The sequence below is a fragment of the Dysidea avara genome, chromosome 2 (assembly GCF_963678975.1).
Source record: "Dysidea avara chromosome 2, odDysAvar1.4, whole genome shotgun sequence".
NCBI classification, from domain to species: domain Eukaryota; kingdom Metazoa; phylum Porifera; class Demospongiae; order Dictyoceratida; family Dysideidae; genus Dysidea; species Dysidea avara.
The window spans coordinates 47,719,678-47,738,247 of record NC_089273.1 but is presented as its reverse complement, the minus strand read 5'-3'; the positions used below and the strand labels follow the sequence as shown (position 1 = coordinate 47,738,247).

General features: G+C 37.9%; 1 protein-coding gene across 1 annotated transcript in view; it reads right to left on the bottom strand.

Annotated features, from left to right (window-relative positions):
* Positions 1-18,570, bottom strand: part of LOC136247505 (uncharacterized) — a 224,227-nt gene that overhangs the window by 137,395 nt on the left and 68,262 nt on the right. The window contains exon 7 of the mRNA XM_066039228.1: positions 2,395-3,153. Within this exon, the coding sequence (XP_065895300.1) occupies positions 2,395-3,153 (759 nt within the window). The remainder of the gene's footprint in view (positions 1-2,394; positions 3,154-18,570) is intronic.

The following is an 18,570-nucleotide window of genomic DNA, read 5'->3' as shown; positions in this document are numbered from 1 at the left end:
CTCATATTAGTGACATAACCATTGATATACAGCTCATTCTAGGCTAAAATGTAAAGTTAGATGTATACCACAAGTAAAAGTTACTCATGGTAAACAGGTTTTAAGTACATTTTACTACTGCTATACAGTTGAGATAAGTGGCTGGTACTACATAGAAACCTAAAAACCTCACTTTATTGTTGGGCATGGCCTAAACCCTGACAGTTTATTATGGGCATGGCTTGTAGTCGCCGCTAAACCATTAACACATAACTTGATTAAAATGCCAAATAACTTATGTCTAGCCTCCCCCACATCATTATACTACACAGCGCAGTGGAGATTAACATCGGCCTTGATTTAATCAAAACCGATTAATCGGCTAGTAGCCAATATCGGCCGATACCGATTATTGAACCGATTATCAGTGCAACACTAACCTAACTGCCACCTTCATTTACCTGCTAATGTTATTTCCTATTCCCCTCATATATTGTCCTCATACATTATTGTTCTTATCAGGTGCTTTGGGAAAGCAGTGCTATAGAATGGTTTAGTTAAACCCTTTGATGCTTACCTATGTTGCTTGTTAATCTAGCCAGTTGCGGCTTACAAAAGCACTGAGTCTTCAAACTGTAGGCCATTAGATTGGCAGTTGTGCTTTGTGTTCTCAGCCAGGTACCTCCTCCACCATTCCTCACAGGTATAACCTTGCAGAACTCCACCTAGGAGGAGATGCATTGTTGTTCCCAAGCTTATATTAAACGAGTTCTGTGGTTTGCAACCTTCGAGCTCTATAAATCCGGGTCTACCAACAGCATCCTTGGGATCCAATTATGCAAGCCCCTGCCAGAAATACACGTCTCCTGATCATCTGTATGTCCACAAACAGCTACTGTTACTCAAATGCTGGTTTCTGCATTTTTTGCTCACTTGTTTGAGCATTTTCAGTGTGCGAGCGTTTTGTAATCTATGTGTATTTTATGTGTATTTTATTGTACGTATTTGCACTCTGCTAGTGTTTTATTGAACGTATTTGCACTGTGCTAGCATGTGTCTTTTTTTGCATGAAGTGTTAAGAGAATGCCTCAAAAGTGGACACGCATCGGTGCCTTGAGTTCGAATCACGAGTTCTATGGTTTGATCTCCATACCAAACAGCCTGGTAGTGGTTCACCAGCACATCATTGCAGTCCACTTTCTAGGCAAGGTAAGCGAACAGCATTAAATTTTCAATTTAAGTGATTATTATCTCCCCTGTTTAGGAACGTTTTTATTGTATTGATCTCAACTAGTTGTAAAATTACTAATTTTAAAAATATATTGTATTGATTGCTTTCAAATAATATCTGTAGAGCAAATGGTGAGAATACAAATGCTGCATGCTTACACATACGTATTTATGTACATATCATAATGAAGTTGTAACCATACTTTGGAAAATCAACTACTTTATCACAATAATTTAGTAATTTGCTTTTTATACTTAAGACTGTAACAAGTGTATTAATAAGCGTTAATGTGATAAAATGTTAGGTGCTACTTTGAATTTTAACAAATAGGAACACATTTCCTTAAGTGATAAACAATGTAATTGCCTTATGTACAACAATTTCATTAAAATGTAAACATCTGATCATATACACAAAAGGTAAGTGGCTTTATATGTGAGTTCAACGTGGCTATTGTCATTATAATTATTTTGTGACTTAGTTTGGGAAAAACCAGTTTCATCACCTCTTTAAAAATTCTGGTTTTAAGTATTTGCGACCATCTTAGAAAACCCTGACTCGTTTGCTCTAGAATAAATTATGTATTGAGAAAAAATCTTTTAAATCATAAATCATAAAATGTAACTTTTTATTGGACCATTACTCAGAGAAAGAAGACTCAATTTGAACTATATATACACCATCTTATTTGCCTGCTTATAGAGGGTTTGAAAATCTTTGTTTCATTTCTGTTGCCCCAACAGTATGCATGTCACATGTATTTGTTTATGATGTAGTAAACATAATAAGATGGGTTTCATTTCATCAACTAAACCGCCTCCATACCTATATACATGTAAGTGACCTCAAGGCTAACACTATAAACTTGGTTGATTTTGCAAAGGAAATTTACAGTACAGGTCTTCATTGAATACCACAGAGCTATACAGCCATATGCAGCCATCCCCATGCTTTCCAGATCTCCATTAATGTCCTACACCACTCTTATGGATAGCCACTGTGCTTGGGAAAAGCTGACAACAAAAGAGCACCACTGAAGTCTTCATTGTGAAATTTGGTAGTTCATTCATACAAATTTGTGTTCATCAAATCTGCTCTCTTGGGTAATAACACTGGTTTTCTGAGATCCGGTCACATTTGTGCCAAAGCATGCCAGAATATACAGTACTACATACATAACTTACCTGTAAACATCTTGTTCAACATTTTAGAAAGATATTTCACAGCTTTTCTGGTAGAAGCAACAAGGACTAAAGTATCAGGTTTATTACCATCAGAATAATCTGAAACACCTTTAACCACAAGACATTCTACTTTAGCAATGGCATTTTTACAAGCAATGGCTATACCAACACCATCCATTTCAATAGCAATTCCTTCAGAATCTAAATTAATAAGTGTTTGCACAGCATCTGAGTCAGTTACAGGTGATGTAATACTGAAAACTTTCCCAAACTTAGTACCAATCTCAGAATTTTCTGGTCTCTTAAGAAACCTAAAAAGTTCACTTTTTGTTAAATCTATTGAACCAGTTTGATTGATTACATGTGACGAGATCACTACCTCACACAGCTTTACCCTGGGAACAATTACACCATCATTGTTATCAACAAATGTGCCACAATCTCCAATGGCAAAAACATATTGTATATGTGGCATCAACGATAATGCCTCCTTTGTCAAATTTTCGGATTCATTATCACCATTGGATCGAATCATTTTAACCAAAATAACTGGTACCTGGCCCCAAGTCCCCAAAAAATAATGGCGGTCTCCAATAGCTACTTTCATAATTTCATCCTCTTTCATATAACAAATTGCAATTTTAAACTGCATGTAATTTTCTACAACAAGGAGAATGTTGCATTTAGGAACTTCATGTAGCATATCATCATTAGCAAAAATGTTTTTTTTATTATATTGTGTATCCAGATCATAAGTTTCTGTGAAGTATAACAAGCATGTACGTTAACATTATAAGATTCTAGCAAATCACTACACTCCCAATTACAAAACACTGTAGACTCCTAATTACCAAACACTATGATGAACACAAGATGTACAAATTAGATAGTTGGTAGATGATAGTTGTATTACAGGAACTGTAATCATATATAAGTGTGATACACCCCAAAAAACATCTTTGCTGTAAAAAAAAGGCATGTCCAAGAAACTACAAGTACTTGTAATCCAATGCAATTAAAACAGCTCAGTTGTAGGGAAAGACTTCATAAAAGTAAAAACAACTGGTAAATTAAAGAGCTGATATTTGGAGCGGCCAAGAATCAATCTTCATCCAACTACTTATTCTAAATTTTTTTAATCCATACAAGAACACCTTGCATTGGCTGTAAAAAAGTGCACCCACGAAATTAAGTAACTGGCAATTGAAATAGCTGATATCTGAAGCAGCCATGAATGAATGCCGATATATATATATATATATATATATATATATATATATATATATATCAAGACACACGGTAGTGTGTCGTGCGGCCCAAGAAGCCGGCTCGTAACACCCGTGAGTATATTGACAGGAAGAAAGAAAATGCAATTTTCGCACCTCCGTAGCTCTGTGCTTCCTTGATGAAACAAGACTATTTTTTCTGTGGACATGCCCTCCAATTGCAGCACTCCACATTCCAAATTTGAGCGAAATCGCTTTGCGCGTTCCCGAGATATGCGACTTCACAAATTGGCTCAGTTTCTTCATTTTTGTTTTCCCTTCTTCTTCTTTTTCTTTTTCTTGTCGCACACTTACAAAAACTGCTATAAAAATCGAACGCCATATCCGATTGCCTTGAAATTTGGCACACAGAAGAGGGATATAAAGGCACATCTCGGTACCAATTTTGGCTGAAATACGATAAACAGGCAAAGAGTTATGAGCGATTATTCACGAAAAATAACACCAATATGTTGTCACGCCTACAGGGTAAACCGCGTATGGGAAGAAGCTGACAATTGGTGGGTGAATAGGTAAACTATTGAACCTCAAACCTTTTGTGGTTTGAAAGAAATCGAGCTAAAAACCAGGAAGATACAACGAAAAAACCAACAGTGTGTAACAATTATGCAATCGAGATCAGCTAATAAAAAAACGACTGCTTGCCACGCCTACCAGATAAACCGCTTGGGGTAATGCTTTGAAAATCGTTGTACAGATGGAGTAATCATCTTAGAAAGGCTCATCAATTGTGTAGAAGAATCAGACTTAAAGCCACGGAGTTATAACACGAAATCCAACTTGATGCAGCAAGTGCGAGATCGAGATACTCTAATAGAGCAGTCATCCTAATAGAGCAGTCACCCTGAAGAGAATTCAAGAGATCAGCTAGAAATAAGAAACCTGTATAGAGATCAGCTACACACAAGTCACCCCGTAGAGAGATCAGCTAGAAGAAGTTACCTTTGTAGGGAGTTCATGCAATTATGGAAAGAGATAGTTCAGCTAGAAAAAATCACCTTGTAGAGTTCAGCTACAAAGAAACCACCATGTAGAGAGTTCAGCTGCAAAGAAATCACCCTGTAGAAAATACAGCCACAAACAAATTGCCCTGTAGAAAGATCAGTTAGAAGAAGTTACCTTTTAGAGAGTTCAGCTACAAAGAAACCACCCTGTAGAGAGATCAGCTAGAAGAAGTTACCTTGTAGATCGTTCAGCTACAAACAAATCACCCTGTAGAGAGATCAGCTAGAAGAAGTTACCTTGTAGAGAGTTCAGCTACAAAGAAACCACCATGTAGAGAGTTCAGCTGCAAAGAAATCACCCTGTATAAAATTCTGCCACAAACAAATTGCCCTGTAGAAAGATTAGTTAGAAGAAGTTACTTTGTAGAGAGTTCAGCTACAAAGAAACCATTTTGTAAAGAGCTCAGCTGCAAACAAATCACCTGTACAGAATTCAGCTACGAACAAATCACCCTGTAGAGAGATCAGCTAGAAGAAGTTACCTTGTAGATAGTTCAGATACAAACAAATCTCCCTGTAGAGAGATCAGCTAGAAGAAGTTACCTTGTAGATAGTTCAGCTACAAACAAATCACCCTGTAGAAAGATCAGTTAGAAGAAGTTACTTTGTAGAGAGTTCAGCTACAAAGAAACCATTTTGTAAAGAGCTCAGCTGCAAACACATCACCTGTACAGAATTCAGCTACGAACAAATCACCCTGTAGAGAGATCAGCTAGAAGAAGTTACCTTGTAGATAGTTCAGCTACAAACAAATCTCCCTGTAGAGAGATCAGCTAGAAGAAATTGCCTTGTAGAGAGTTCAGCTACAAAGAAACCATCATGTGGAGAGTTCAGCTGCAAAGAAATCACCACTGCCCAAATTTCAAGGCAATATATAGCTCTTTCCAATCTGAAGTTATCAATTGTCAAAGTTGGCAAATTGGATGTGTGTGGAAGGCCCCTTTTTGCAAATCCGGTCACATATGTATTATATATATATATATAATTTGTAAATTTACTGATAAAATATTTAAAGTACATCTACTTCATCTTTACTTCTTCCTGTAGTAAAGAAAAAAAAACATAGGTTAAAAAAGTCCCAAAGTTGGCCATAGGCCGGCTTTGGGGTATACAAATACAAAATGAAATGAAATCTAATCCAAAACAGCCAAGCTGTAAAAAAAGTGTGCGGCCCTCAGAAAGGCTATGGTGAAAAAAGATGTGAAATCCAAGGTGGCGGCCAAGAAATGGCTGTGATGGTAGGTTAATGGTAAAAATTTTAATAATGACAATTCAGGTAAATTTTGTGAAGCGGCACAAAAATTCACCTGAATTGTCGTTATTAAAATTTTTACCATTAACCTACCATCACAGCCATTTCTTGGCCGCCACCTTGGATTTCACATCTTTTTTCACCATAGCCTTTCTGAGGGCCGCACACTTTTTTTACAGCTTGGCTGTTTTGATTAGATATATATATATCGGCATTCATTCTTGGCTGCTTCAGATATCAGCTATTTCAATTGCCAGTTACTTAATCTCATGGGTGCACTTTTACAGCCAATTCAAGGTGTTCTTGCATGGATTAAAAAGTTTAGTATAAGTAGTTGGATGAAGATTGATTCTTGGCCACTCCAGATATCAGCTCTTTAAGTTACCAGTTGTTTATACTTTTATGAAGTCTTTCCCTACAACTGAGCTGTTTTTAATTACATTGGATTACAAGTACTTGTAGTTTCTTGGACGCGCCTTTTTTTACAGCGAAGGTGTTTTTGGGGTGGATATCACTCATTTTTGTTATAGTGATAGTCTCACTGGGGGAACAACAATTTGTTAAAATGGTAACATTTAGATGACTGATATTTGGAAATTAGCAGTAATAATTATTATTATCTAATCAAAAACAGCCAAGCTGTAAAAAAAGGAGTGCGGCCCTTGAAAGGCTATGGTGAAAAAAGATGTGAAATCCAAAGTGGCGGCCAAGATATGGCTGTGATGGTACAGTAGGTTAATGGTAAAAATTTTAATAACGACAATTCAGGTGAATTTTGTGCCTAGACCAAATTCACCTGAATTGTCGTTATTAAAATTTTTACCATTAACCTACCATCACAGCCATTTCTTGGCCGCCACCTTGGATTTCATATCTTTTTCACCATAGCCTTTCAAGGGCCGCACTCCTTTTTTTACAGCTTGGCTGTTTTTGATTAGATTTCACTTCTTTTTGTATTTGTATACCCCAAAACCGGCCTATGGCCAGCTTTGGGGCTTTTTAACCTATATTTTTTTCTTTACCACAGGAAAAAGAAAAAGATGAAGCAGATTTTATAAATACTTTAACTCATTCTGATTTTATCAGTAAATGTACAAATTATATATATATAATGCATATATTTATTACATGTCAATTAATCCCCACAGGATAATATGCAGCTGATCTCTCTACTGGGTGACTTGAAATGTAGCTGAACTCTCTACAGGGTGATCTGCTTGTACGTAGATGAACTCTTTACAGGATTCTCTCTACAGGGTTACTTGACTCTAGCTGAACTCTCTGCAAGGTTATCTGTTTGTAGTTGAATTCTCTACAGGGTGATTTGTTTGCAGCTGAACTCTCTACTAGTTAACTTCTTCTAGCTGATCTGTCTACAGGGTGACATGTTTCTAGCTGGTCTCTCTACAGGGCGATTTGTTTGTAGCTGAATTCTCTACAGAGTGATGTGTTTGCAGCTGAACTCTCTACATGGTGGTTGCTTTGTAGCTGAACTCTCTAAAAGGTGACTTCTTCTAGCTGAACTCTCTACATGGTGGTTGCTTTGTAGCTGAACTCTCTAAAAGGTGACTTCTTCTAGCTGAACTCTCTACAGGATGATCTTTTCATAGCTGAACTCTCTACAGGATGATTTGTTTGCAGCTGAACTCTCTACATGATGATTTCTTTGTAGCTGAATTCTCTACAGGGTAATTTGTTTGTAGCTGAAATCCCTACAAGGTAACTTCTTCTAGCTGATCTTTCTACAGGGCGATTTGTTTGTAGCTGAGTTCTCTACAGGGTGTTTGTTTGCAGCTGAATTCTCTACATGGTGGTTTCTTTATAGCTGAACTCTCTACAAGGTGACTTCTTCTAGCTGATCTCTCTACAGGATGATTTGTTTGTAGCTGAACTCTCTACAGGTGATTTGTTTGTAGCTGAACTCTCTACAAGGTGATACTTCTAGGTGATCTCTCTACAGGATGACTTGTTTCTAACTGAACTCTCAACAGGGTGATCTGTTCATAGCTGCACTTTCTACTGGGTGATTTGTTTGCAGCTGAACTCTCTACATGGTGGTTTCTTTGTAGCTGAACTCTCTACAAGGTGATTTCTTCTATAGCTGATCTTTCTAAAGGGTGATTTGTTTGTAGCTGAACTCTCTACAGGTGATTTCTTCTACAGCTGATTTCTCTACAGGGTGATTTGTTTGTAGCTGAACTCTCTACAGGTGATTTGTTTGCAGTGTTGGGAGTACCGCGTTACTTATGTAACGCGTTACGTAATATTATTACTTTTGTGGTAACAAAGTAATATAACGAAATACGCTATAAAAACAGGTAATATAACGCAAGCTACTTTACTTACAAATGTAACGCGTTACCTAAGTAATATAGTTACTGTAACGAGTCTAATCATACGTAATATTATTACTACAAGTAACGAAGTTACTAATCTCTTTAGTCATCCCTTAGTAACGCCTAGCCACAACAAAGTAACGAGGCCTACTGAATGAAGCTTATTCACCAGCTTCTTACTTATAACCAAAATTTGCATATTGTCCTACAACGCAATCGTGTCACGTGATAAGGTAGTAGTTTCACACGTGACAGCTTAAGGCTGTGGACACAAAGTAATATAATATGTAATATTATTATATATAGTTACTTTATTTTATGGGTAATATGTAACTGTAACTAAATAGTTCAGTTGCAAGTAATATGTAATATGTAACTAGTTACTTTTACAAAGTAACTTGCCCAACACTGTTTGTTTGTAGCTGAACTCTCTACAAGGTGATACTTCTAGGTGATCTCTCTACAGGATGACTTGTTTCTAACTGAACTCTCAACAGGGTGAACTGTTCATAGCTGAACTTTCTACTGGGTGATTTGTTTGTAGCTGAACTCTCTACATGGTGGTTTCTTTGTAGCTGAACTCTCTACAAGGTAATTTCTTCTAGCTGAACTCTCTACAGGGTGACTTGTTTCTAGCTGATCTCTCTACAGGGTGATCTGTTCATAGCTGAACTTTCTACAGGGTGATTTGTTTGCAGCTGAACTCTCTACATGGTGGTTTCTTTGTAGCTGAACTCTCTACAAGGTAACTTCTTCTAGCTGATCTTTCTACAGGGTGATTTGTTTGTAGCTGAATTCTCTACAGGGTGATTTATTTGCAGCTGAACTCTATACAAGGTGACTTCTTCTAGCTGAACTCTCTACAGAGTGATAGATTTTTTTGCAGCTGAACTCTCTACATGGTGGTTGCTTTGTAGCTGAACTCTCTAAAAGGTGACTTCTTCTAGCTGAACTCTCTACAGGGTGATCTTTTCATAGTTGAACTCTCCACAGGGTGATTTGTTTGCAGCTGAACTCTCTACATGATGATTTCTTTGTAGCTGAACTCTCTACAGGGTGATTTGTTTGTAGCTGAGTTCCCTACAAGGTAATTTCTTCTAGCTGATCTATCTACAGGGCGATTTGTTTGTATAGCTGAGTTCTCTACAGGGTGTTTGTTTGTAGCTGAACTCTCTACATGGTAGTTTCTTTGTAGCTGAACTCTCTACAATGTGACTTCTTCTAGCTGAACTCTCTACAGGGTGACTTGTTTCTAGCTGAACTCTCTACAGGTGATTTGTTTGCAGCTGAACTCTCTACAAGGTAACTTCTTCTAGCTGATCTTTCTACAGGGTGATTTGATTGTAGCTGAATTCTCTACAGGGTGATTTATTTGCAGCTGAACTCTCTACAAGGTGACTTCTTCTAGCTGAACTCTCTACAGAGTGATTGATTTTTTTGCAGCTGAACTGTCTACATGGTGGTTTCTTTGTATCTAAACTCTCTACAGGGTGATTTGTTTGTAGCTGAACTCTCTACAGGGTGATCTGTTCGTAGATGAACTTCCTACAAGGTAACTTCTTCTAGCTGATCTTTCTACAGGGCGATTTGTTTGCAGCTGAACTCTCTACATGGTAGTTTCTTTGTAGCTGAATTCTCTACAATGTGACTTCTTCTAGCTGAACTCTCTACAGGGTGACTTATTTCTAGCTGAACTCTCTACAGGGGATTTGTTTGCAGCTGAACTCTCTATATGGTGGTTTCTTTATAGCTGAATTCTCTACAAGGTGACTTCTTCTAGCTGATTTCTCTGCAGGGTGATTTGTTTGTAGCTGAACTCTCTACAGGTGATTTGTTTGTAGCTGAACTTTCTACAAGGTGATACTTCTAGCTGATCTCTCTACAGGATGACTTGTTTCTAACTGAACTCTCAACAGGGTGATCTGTTCATAGCTGAACTTTCTACTGGGTGATTTGTATGCAGCTTAACTCTCTACATGGTGGTTTCTTTGTAGCTGAACTCTTTACAAGGTAACTTCTTCTAGCTGATCTTTTTACAGGGCATGTTTGTTTGTAGCTGAGTTCTCTACAGGGTGATTTGTTTGCAGATGAACTCTCTACATGATGGTTTCTTTGTAGCTGAGCTCTCTACAAGGTGACTTCTTCTAGCTGATACAGGGTGACTTGTTTCTAGATGAACTCTCTACAGGGTGGCTTGCATGTAGCTGAATTGTCTATCAGATTAACTGTTTGTAGCTGAATTCCGTACAGAATATCCTGCAATGTAATATAATTCTGTAATGGAGTAAGTTATAAACGTAGCAGAATGCTCTATTAGGGTGACTGTTCTTATAGAGTATCTCGATCTCGCATTTGCTACACGTAGTTGCCTTTCGAATTATAACTCAGTGGTTTGTAATCCGATTCTTCTATACTACTGCAAGGACTTTCTATGATGATTACTCCAGCTACACACTGATTTTCAGCTCATTGCTCTAAGCGATTTGCCTGGTAGATGTGAAAACTAATAGATTTTTTATTCATAAAAATTGATTGCGTAATTTTGACACAGGTTGAGTTTTGTGTCATATCTCCATGGTCTTTATCTCAATTCCTTTCAAACCACAAAAAGGCACTCCTACGATGGTTAGTCCATCTACATATAAATTTCAACTCATTCCTCTAAGGGGTTTACCCTGTAGGCGTGACAGACCTTCGACCTTATTTTACGCACATAATCGGTAATAACTCTGTGTATGTTCATCGGATTCCTAGAAACGTTGGTACTGAGATCTGCCTTAATGAGCCCTTCAAGTGTGCCCAATTTCAGCCCTATCCGAGTACACATTCGTGTTTTATGTAAATATTTTAATAACGACAATTCAGGTGAATTTGGTGCTGCTTGGTCTTGGCACAAAATTCACCTGAATTGTCATTATTAAAATTTTTACCATTAACCTACCATCACAGCCATTTCTTGGCCGCCACCTTGGATTTCACATCTTTTTTCACCATACCCTGTCTGAGGGCCACACTTTTTTTACAACTTGGCTGTTTTGGATTAGATTTCACTTCTTTTTGTATTTGTATACCCCCAGGCTTTTTTTAACCTATCATTAGGCATTCCAGTATCCGAGATTTTTAAATAAAAAAATTCTCCGTATATTCCCCAATAGAACCCTGGTACAAAACAACAACTCGCGTTTAACTTGGGATTGCTCCATAGTCCGAGCTCCAATGAGGATGAAAATCGCTATGGGGTTTGTCCACACGCTGATCATCATGAAAATCTTAGTTTTGTCGTGTGTGTTACATATAAGTAAGTTTTGTGTTGTTTTGTAATCTTTTCAAGCCTTGTAATGTATGTAGAATACTTTAAAACTTTAAAAAACATAGGGTCAGGTGGAGGGTAGTCACTGGTGCTTACTTTAAAGTGCGTAGTTACTTCGCTCAGGTTAGCGATTGTCAGCTCCAGAGCAATTTTCTGGTGGCTTTGTCATCAGCTCAAAAATACAAACCACTTCAAAGTCAGCATAACAACGCCGTAATTGAAACCACTACTCCACCTTAGGTATTGTTGCATCATTGTGGCGCCTCCACTTTAGTTGTTTACCTTTATAAGTTGTTAATTTGATGTTTTTACTTACTTGAGATATGGCACTTACCTATGGGTATACACCATTGTATTGAGAAGTGTGCAGTAGGTGAAACATGTTTGCTCACCACAAAGCATACAAAGATTGTTGAGATCCGATAACATCTGAAGTTACTCTCATTACATGTACAAACTTGCAGCTAGAAGCAACTGCAGTTTCAAGACAGTCCAGATTGCTAGATGGCTTCCTGATTCAATTGTGCCATTTTCCCCTTTAAAATGTATGGGGAGCCCCGGAGAAAAAATGTACCTTTTTTTCAGTTTTAAAGCACTGTGCATGCCAAAGTAGTTAATACCAACCCAACAAACTATATATTTCTGAGAGCGGCAATCAATACTCTATCTATTGAGCATAGTCCATTTTTCCAAAATTTAAAAAATTGGGCTGGAATGCCTACTATCATATTTTCTTTACCACAGGAAGAAGAAAAGATGAAGCAGGGTGATTTCTTTGTAGCTGACCTCTCTACAAGGTTATCCTTCTAGCTGATCTCTCTACCGGATGACTTGTTTGTAGCTGAACTCTCTACAGGATGGTTTGTTTGTAGCTGAATTTTCTACAGGGCGATTTGTTTGCAGCTAAACTCTCTACATGGTAGTTTCTTTGTAGCTGAACTATCTACAATGTAACTTCTTCTAGCTGAATTCTCTACAGGGTGACTTGTTTCTAGCTGATCTCTCTACAGGGTGACTTGTTTGTAGCTGAACTCTCTACAGGGTGATTTGTTTGTAGCTGAACTCTCTACAAGGTAACTTCTTCTAGCTGATCTTTCTACAGGGTGATTTGTTTGTAGCTGAATTCTCTACAGGGTGACTTGTTTCTAGCTGATCTCTCTACAGGGTGACTTGTTCCTAACTGAACTCTCTACAGGTGATTTGTTTGCAGCTGAACTCTCTTACATGGTGGTTTCTTTGTAGCTGAACTCTCTACAAGGTGACTTCTTCTAGCTGATCATGATCTCCCTACAAGATGACTTGTTTCTAACTGAACTCTCTACAGTGTGATCTTTTCATAGCGGAACTTTGTACTGGGTGATTTGTTTGCAGCTGAACTCTTTGCATGATTGTTTCTTTGTAACTGAACTCTCTACAAGGTAACTTCTTCTAGCTGATCTCTCTACAGGGTGATTTGTTTGTAGCTGAATTCTCTACAGGGTGACTTGTTTCTAGCTGATTTCTCTACAGGGTGACTTGTTCCTAGCTGAACTCTCTACAGGTGATTTGTTTGCAGCTGAACTCTCTTACATGGTGGTTTCTTTGTAGCTGAACTCTCTACAAGGTGACTTCTTCTAGCTGATCATGATCTCCCTACAAGATGACTTGTTTCTAACTGAACTCTCTACAGTGTGATCTTTTCATAGCGGAACTTTGTACTGGGTGATTTGTTTGCAGCTAAGCTCTTTGCATGATTGTTTCTTTGTAACTGAACTCTCTACATGGTAATTTCTTCTAGCTGAACTCTCTACAGGGTGACTTGTTCCTAGCTGAACTCTCTACAGGTGATTTGTTTGCAGCTGAACTCTCTTACATGGTGGTTTCTTTGTAGCTGAACTCTCTACAAGGTGACTTCTTCTAGCTGATCATGATCTCCCTACAAGATGACTTGTTTCTAACTGAACACTCTACAGTGTGATCTTTTCATAGCGGAACTTTGTACTGGGTGATTTGTTTGCAGCTGAACTCTTTACATGATTGTTTCTTTGTAACTGAACTCTCTACAAGGTAACTTCTTCTAGCTGATCTCTCTACAGGGAATTTTGTTTGAGCTGAACTCTCTACATGATGGTTTCTTTGTAGCTGAACTCTCTATTAGATACCTTCTTCTGGCTGATCTGACTACAGGGTGACTTGTTTGTAGTTGAATTCCCTACAGAATAACTTGCAATGTAATATAATTGAGTAAATTATAAATGCAGCTGAATGCTTTATTAGGGTGACTGTTCTATTAGAGTATCTCGATCTCGCATTTGCTACACGTAGTTGCCTTTCGAATCATAACTCAGTGGTTTGTAATCCCATTCTTCTGTACTACTGCAAGGACTTTCTATGATGATTATTCCAGCTACATACTGATTTTCAGTTCATTGCTCTAAGCGGTTTGCCTGATAGACACGAAAACTAATAGTATTTTTATTCATAAAAATCGATCGCGTAATTTTGACACAGGTTGGGTTTTGTGTCATATCTCCGTGGTCTTTATCCCGATTCCTTTCAAACCACAAAAAGGCACTCCTACGATGGTTGCTCCATCTACATAGCAATTTGCAACTGATTCCTCAAAGGGGTTTACCCTGTAGGCGTGACAGACCTTCGACCTTATTTTACGCAAATAATCAGTCATAACTCGGTGAATGTTCATTGGATTCCTACCAATGTTGGTACAGAGATCCGCCTTAATGAGCCCTTTAAGTGTGCTAAATTTCAGCCTGATCCGAGCACGCATTCGTGTTTTATGGCGGATTTTGCGAAGTGTGCGAAATGAAGAAGTAGAAGAAGAAAAAAACGAAGAAATTAAAACGAACTTCTGTTCGCTCGTATCTCGGAAATGGCTGGAGCGATTTTCTTCAAATTTGGTGTGTAGACTCCCCTTTTGTTGCTGGCACCTCTCTAGCAAATTTGGTTCCAATCGGATAAGGGATCACAGAGCTACATAGGTGTGCAAATTGCGTTTTCTTTCTTCCTGTTAATATACTCACGGGTGGCACGCCAGCTTCTTGGGCCACACGACACACTACTGTGTGTCTTGATTTTGGAGAGTCAAACATGTGCACCTGTCATCTTGTTTGACAAAGGCATGCACATTACAGACTGTTCACACTGTAAATTTGGAAGCATGAATTTACAGTATAGAATAGACAGACTGTTCTATAAATCTATGTTTACTATTGAATTCATTTACTATTTACAATATCTCATATCTGTGGTAAATGCTTTAGATTATGCTCATAATTAGCAAGTGCCCAATAAGTTCACAATACTACACAGCTGGCTATTGACTGTTCCATTAGAGTATATTTATCCTTTTATAATGTTATTTACTAAAATATATCTGTGGTAAATACTTCACACATCTTATGCTCAACCTTAAGTGCTGACTGGGTGCGTAATAAATTACTACACAGTTAGCTGTGCATAATTTTGACTGAATTCATAACACAGACAATTTATTGCACAAGCACTGATGGATGGTAATACGATGCAATGCTTACCAGCAGCTATAGTGATCTTACTTAATTCACTGCAACTATATACACATAAGTCTCAGATTGCATTTCAAGTGTTTGTGTATTGTGTAACTGTAGGGAAACACTTTGCATCTCATCGTCTCAATAACTGCATCATCATCATATTTAGATCAACTGTTGTAACTGGATTGACAAGGTGTACAGATTTCTAGTCATATAGAATCTATAAAGAGGGATCAGTAAAGAGGATGGAGGGAAACCAACAAGATATCAGATAATTGAACAATAATTATAGGAGGAGCAGTCAAAATGTACTTAAATAAAACATCTCAATTTATATTCAAAACTCTTTGCTGATACAATAACCATGAACTCTGCTCTGGCAATTATCTTATCATTGTGTTGAACACTATATAATTTGATTCTTAGTGTGGAGCTAGAGCCTTACATTTCCTAGGCCTCATAGTGCATGGAATAGCAATTTATGCCGGCAGATGAAAGAATACCTTGTATACGCAACCTGAAAGCTAAATACGTATAGTCATTATTATCAAGAGTCCATGCAAGCATATAACAAGAGTTCATTTTAATATGGGACTCTAACACTCTTTCAATAATGTATAATATATAGGGCGTCAGAGCCAGTACAGTGGATACAACTAGTGCATTGAGATTTGAGCCTTTTTGACTGGAATTAAACAAAACTTTCAAACTTGATGAAGCGAATTTGGTCATTGAAGGACTAAAATTTGCAGTATACTTAGCTAAAATTTTCTGAGGAAGTATGACCTAGAGGCCCAGACTATATACTTTCAAGTACGGTACAGTGTTTGGAAGCAGACCCTGTTGACTTAGCTACCACTTTCAATTTACTCTGGTTCCCCTGATATATCAGCAACATAATAGAGTAGCTATAGAAAAAGCTAGTTAATGCCATCTAATCAAAAACAGCCAAGCTGTAAAAAAAGGTGCAGCCCCCAAAAAGCCATGGAGAAAAAAGATGTGAAATCCAAGGTGGCGGCCAAGAAATGGCTGTGATGGTAGGTTAATGGTAAAAATTTTTTTACAGCTTGGCTGTTTTTGATTAGATATCACTTCCTTTTGTATTTGTATACTGCAAAGCCGGCCTATAGCTGGCTTTGGGGCTTTTTCAACCCATGTGCTTTTTTCTTTACCACAGGAAGAAGAAAAGAACTTAAAGAAGATTTTTAATACTTCAATAATTTTTGATTTTATTAGTAATGATACAAATTATATACATATATTTATTACATGCCAATTATTCCCCACAGGATATTATTTTGCAGCTGATCTCTCTACTGGGTGACTTGAAATGCAGCTGAAGTATCTACGGATGGTTTCTTTGTAGCTGAACTCTCTACAAGGTGACCTCTTCTAGCTGATCTCTCTACAGGGTGATTTGTTTCTAGCTGAACTCTCTACAGGTTATTTGTTTGCAGCTAAACTCTCTACATGGTGGTTTCTTTGTAGCTGAACTCTCTACATGATGGTTTCTTTGTAGCTGAACTCTCTACAAGGCGACTTCTTCTAGCTGAGCTCTCTACAGAGTGATTTGTTTGTAGCTGAACTCTCAGAGTCTACATGATGGTTTCTTTGTAGCTGACCTCTCTACAAGATGACTTCTTCTAGCTGATCTCTCTAAAGGGTGATTTGTTTATAGCTGAACTCTCTACAGGTGATTTGTTTACAGCTAAACTCTCTACATGGTGGTTTCTTTGTAGCTGAACTCTCTACAAGGTGACTTCTTCTAGCTGAACTCTCTACAGGGTGATTTCTTTGTAGCTGAACTCTCTACATGATGCCTTCTTTGTAGCTGAACTCTCTACAAGATGACTTCTTCTAGCTGATCTCTCTACAGGATGATTTGTTTCTAGCTGAACTCTCTACAGGTGATTTGTTTGCAGCTAAACTCTCTATATGGTGGTTTCTTTGTAGATTAACTCTCTACATGATGGTTTCTTTGTAGCTGAACTCTCTACATAGTAACTTCTTCTAGCTGAACCCTGTACAGGACATTTGGTGGAGTTGAATTCTCTACAGGATGATTTGTTTGAGGCTGAACTCTCTACATGGCGGTTTCTTTGTAACTAAACTCTTTACAGGTGGTTTTTTGGTTGATGAACTCTACACTGTGACTTGTTTGTAGCAAAATTCTCTACAGAGCAACTTGTATGTAGCTGAATTCTCTATAGAGTGACTTACTTGTAGCTGAACCTTCTATAAACTATAAAGTGACTTGTCTGTAGCTAAAATCTCTAAAGGGTTACTTGTTTGCAGCTGGTCTCTATAGGTTAACTTGTTTGTATAGATGAACTCTCTACAGGGTAGTTTCTTTGTAGCTGAACTCTCTCCACAGTGACTTTTTCGTAGCTGAACTTTCTAGAGAGTGTAGCCGAACTTTCCACAGGGTGCATGACTTGTTTATAGCTGAACTCTCTTCAGTGTGACTTGTAATGTTCTGATTCTTCTGAATCACTACAGCGATATATCTGTAGCTGAACTCTCTATAGGGTGACTTGCTTCTTGCTGAACTGTCTATAAGATTAAATGTTTGCAGCTGGACTCCCTACAGAATAACTTGCAATGTAATAGAATTCTATAATGGAGTAAATAAATTGTGACTGGGCCTGCGAAAATAGGGCATGTGGGCACATGTTTTTCGCCTACTTTTTCACACTTCCATCACTCATAACTTTTTATACAACTATGCTATGGCAATACAATTTTCAGCTCTTTATCAGCATTTAATTGGCGTTATGATGCAATTTAGAGAATGTAAATATTCTGTTCCAGTACTGAGATATGACCTATAGCGTGACGGGGTGTAGTTTGTGCCCACATGCCCGGTTTTCGCAGGCCCGGTCACAATTAACTGAATGCTCTATTAGGGTTACTGTATCTCGATCTCGCATATGTTACACGTAGTTGGCTTTGGAATCATAACTCAGTGGTTTGTAATCCGATTCTTCTGTACTACTGCATGGACTTTCTATGATAATTATTCCAGCTACACACCGATTTTCAGCTCATTGCTCTAAGCAGTGTGCCTAGTAGTCGTGAAAACTAATAGTTTTTTATTCATAAAAATTGATTGCATAATTGTGACACAGGTTGGGTTTTGTGGCAAATCTTGATGGCCTTTAACTGGATTTCTTTCAAACCACAAAAAGGTACTCCTACGGTAGTTACTCCATCTACATAGCAATTTTCAGCTCATTCCTTTAAGCGGTTTACCCTGTGGTCGTGACAGACCTTCAGCCTTATTTTACGCAAATAATCAGTCATAACTCTGTGAACGTTTATCAGATTTCTACCAAACGTGGTACTGAGATTCGCTTTAATGAACCCTTTAAGTGTGCCAAATTGCAGCCTGATTGGAGCACGAATTCGTGTTTTATGGCGGATTTTGCAAAGTGTGCAACAACAACAAGTAGAAGAAGAAAAAAATGAAGAAAAAA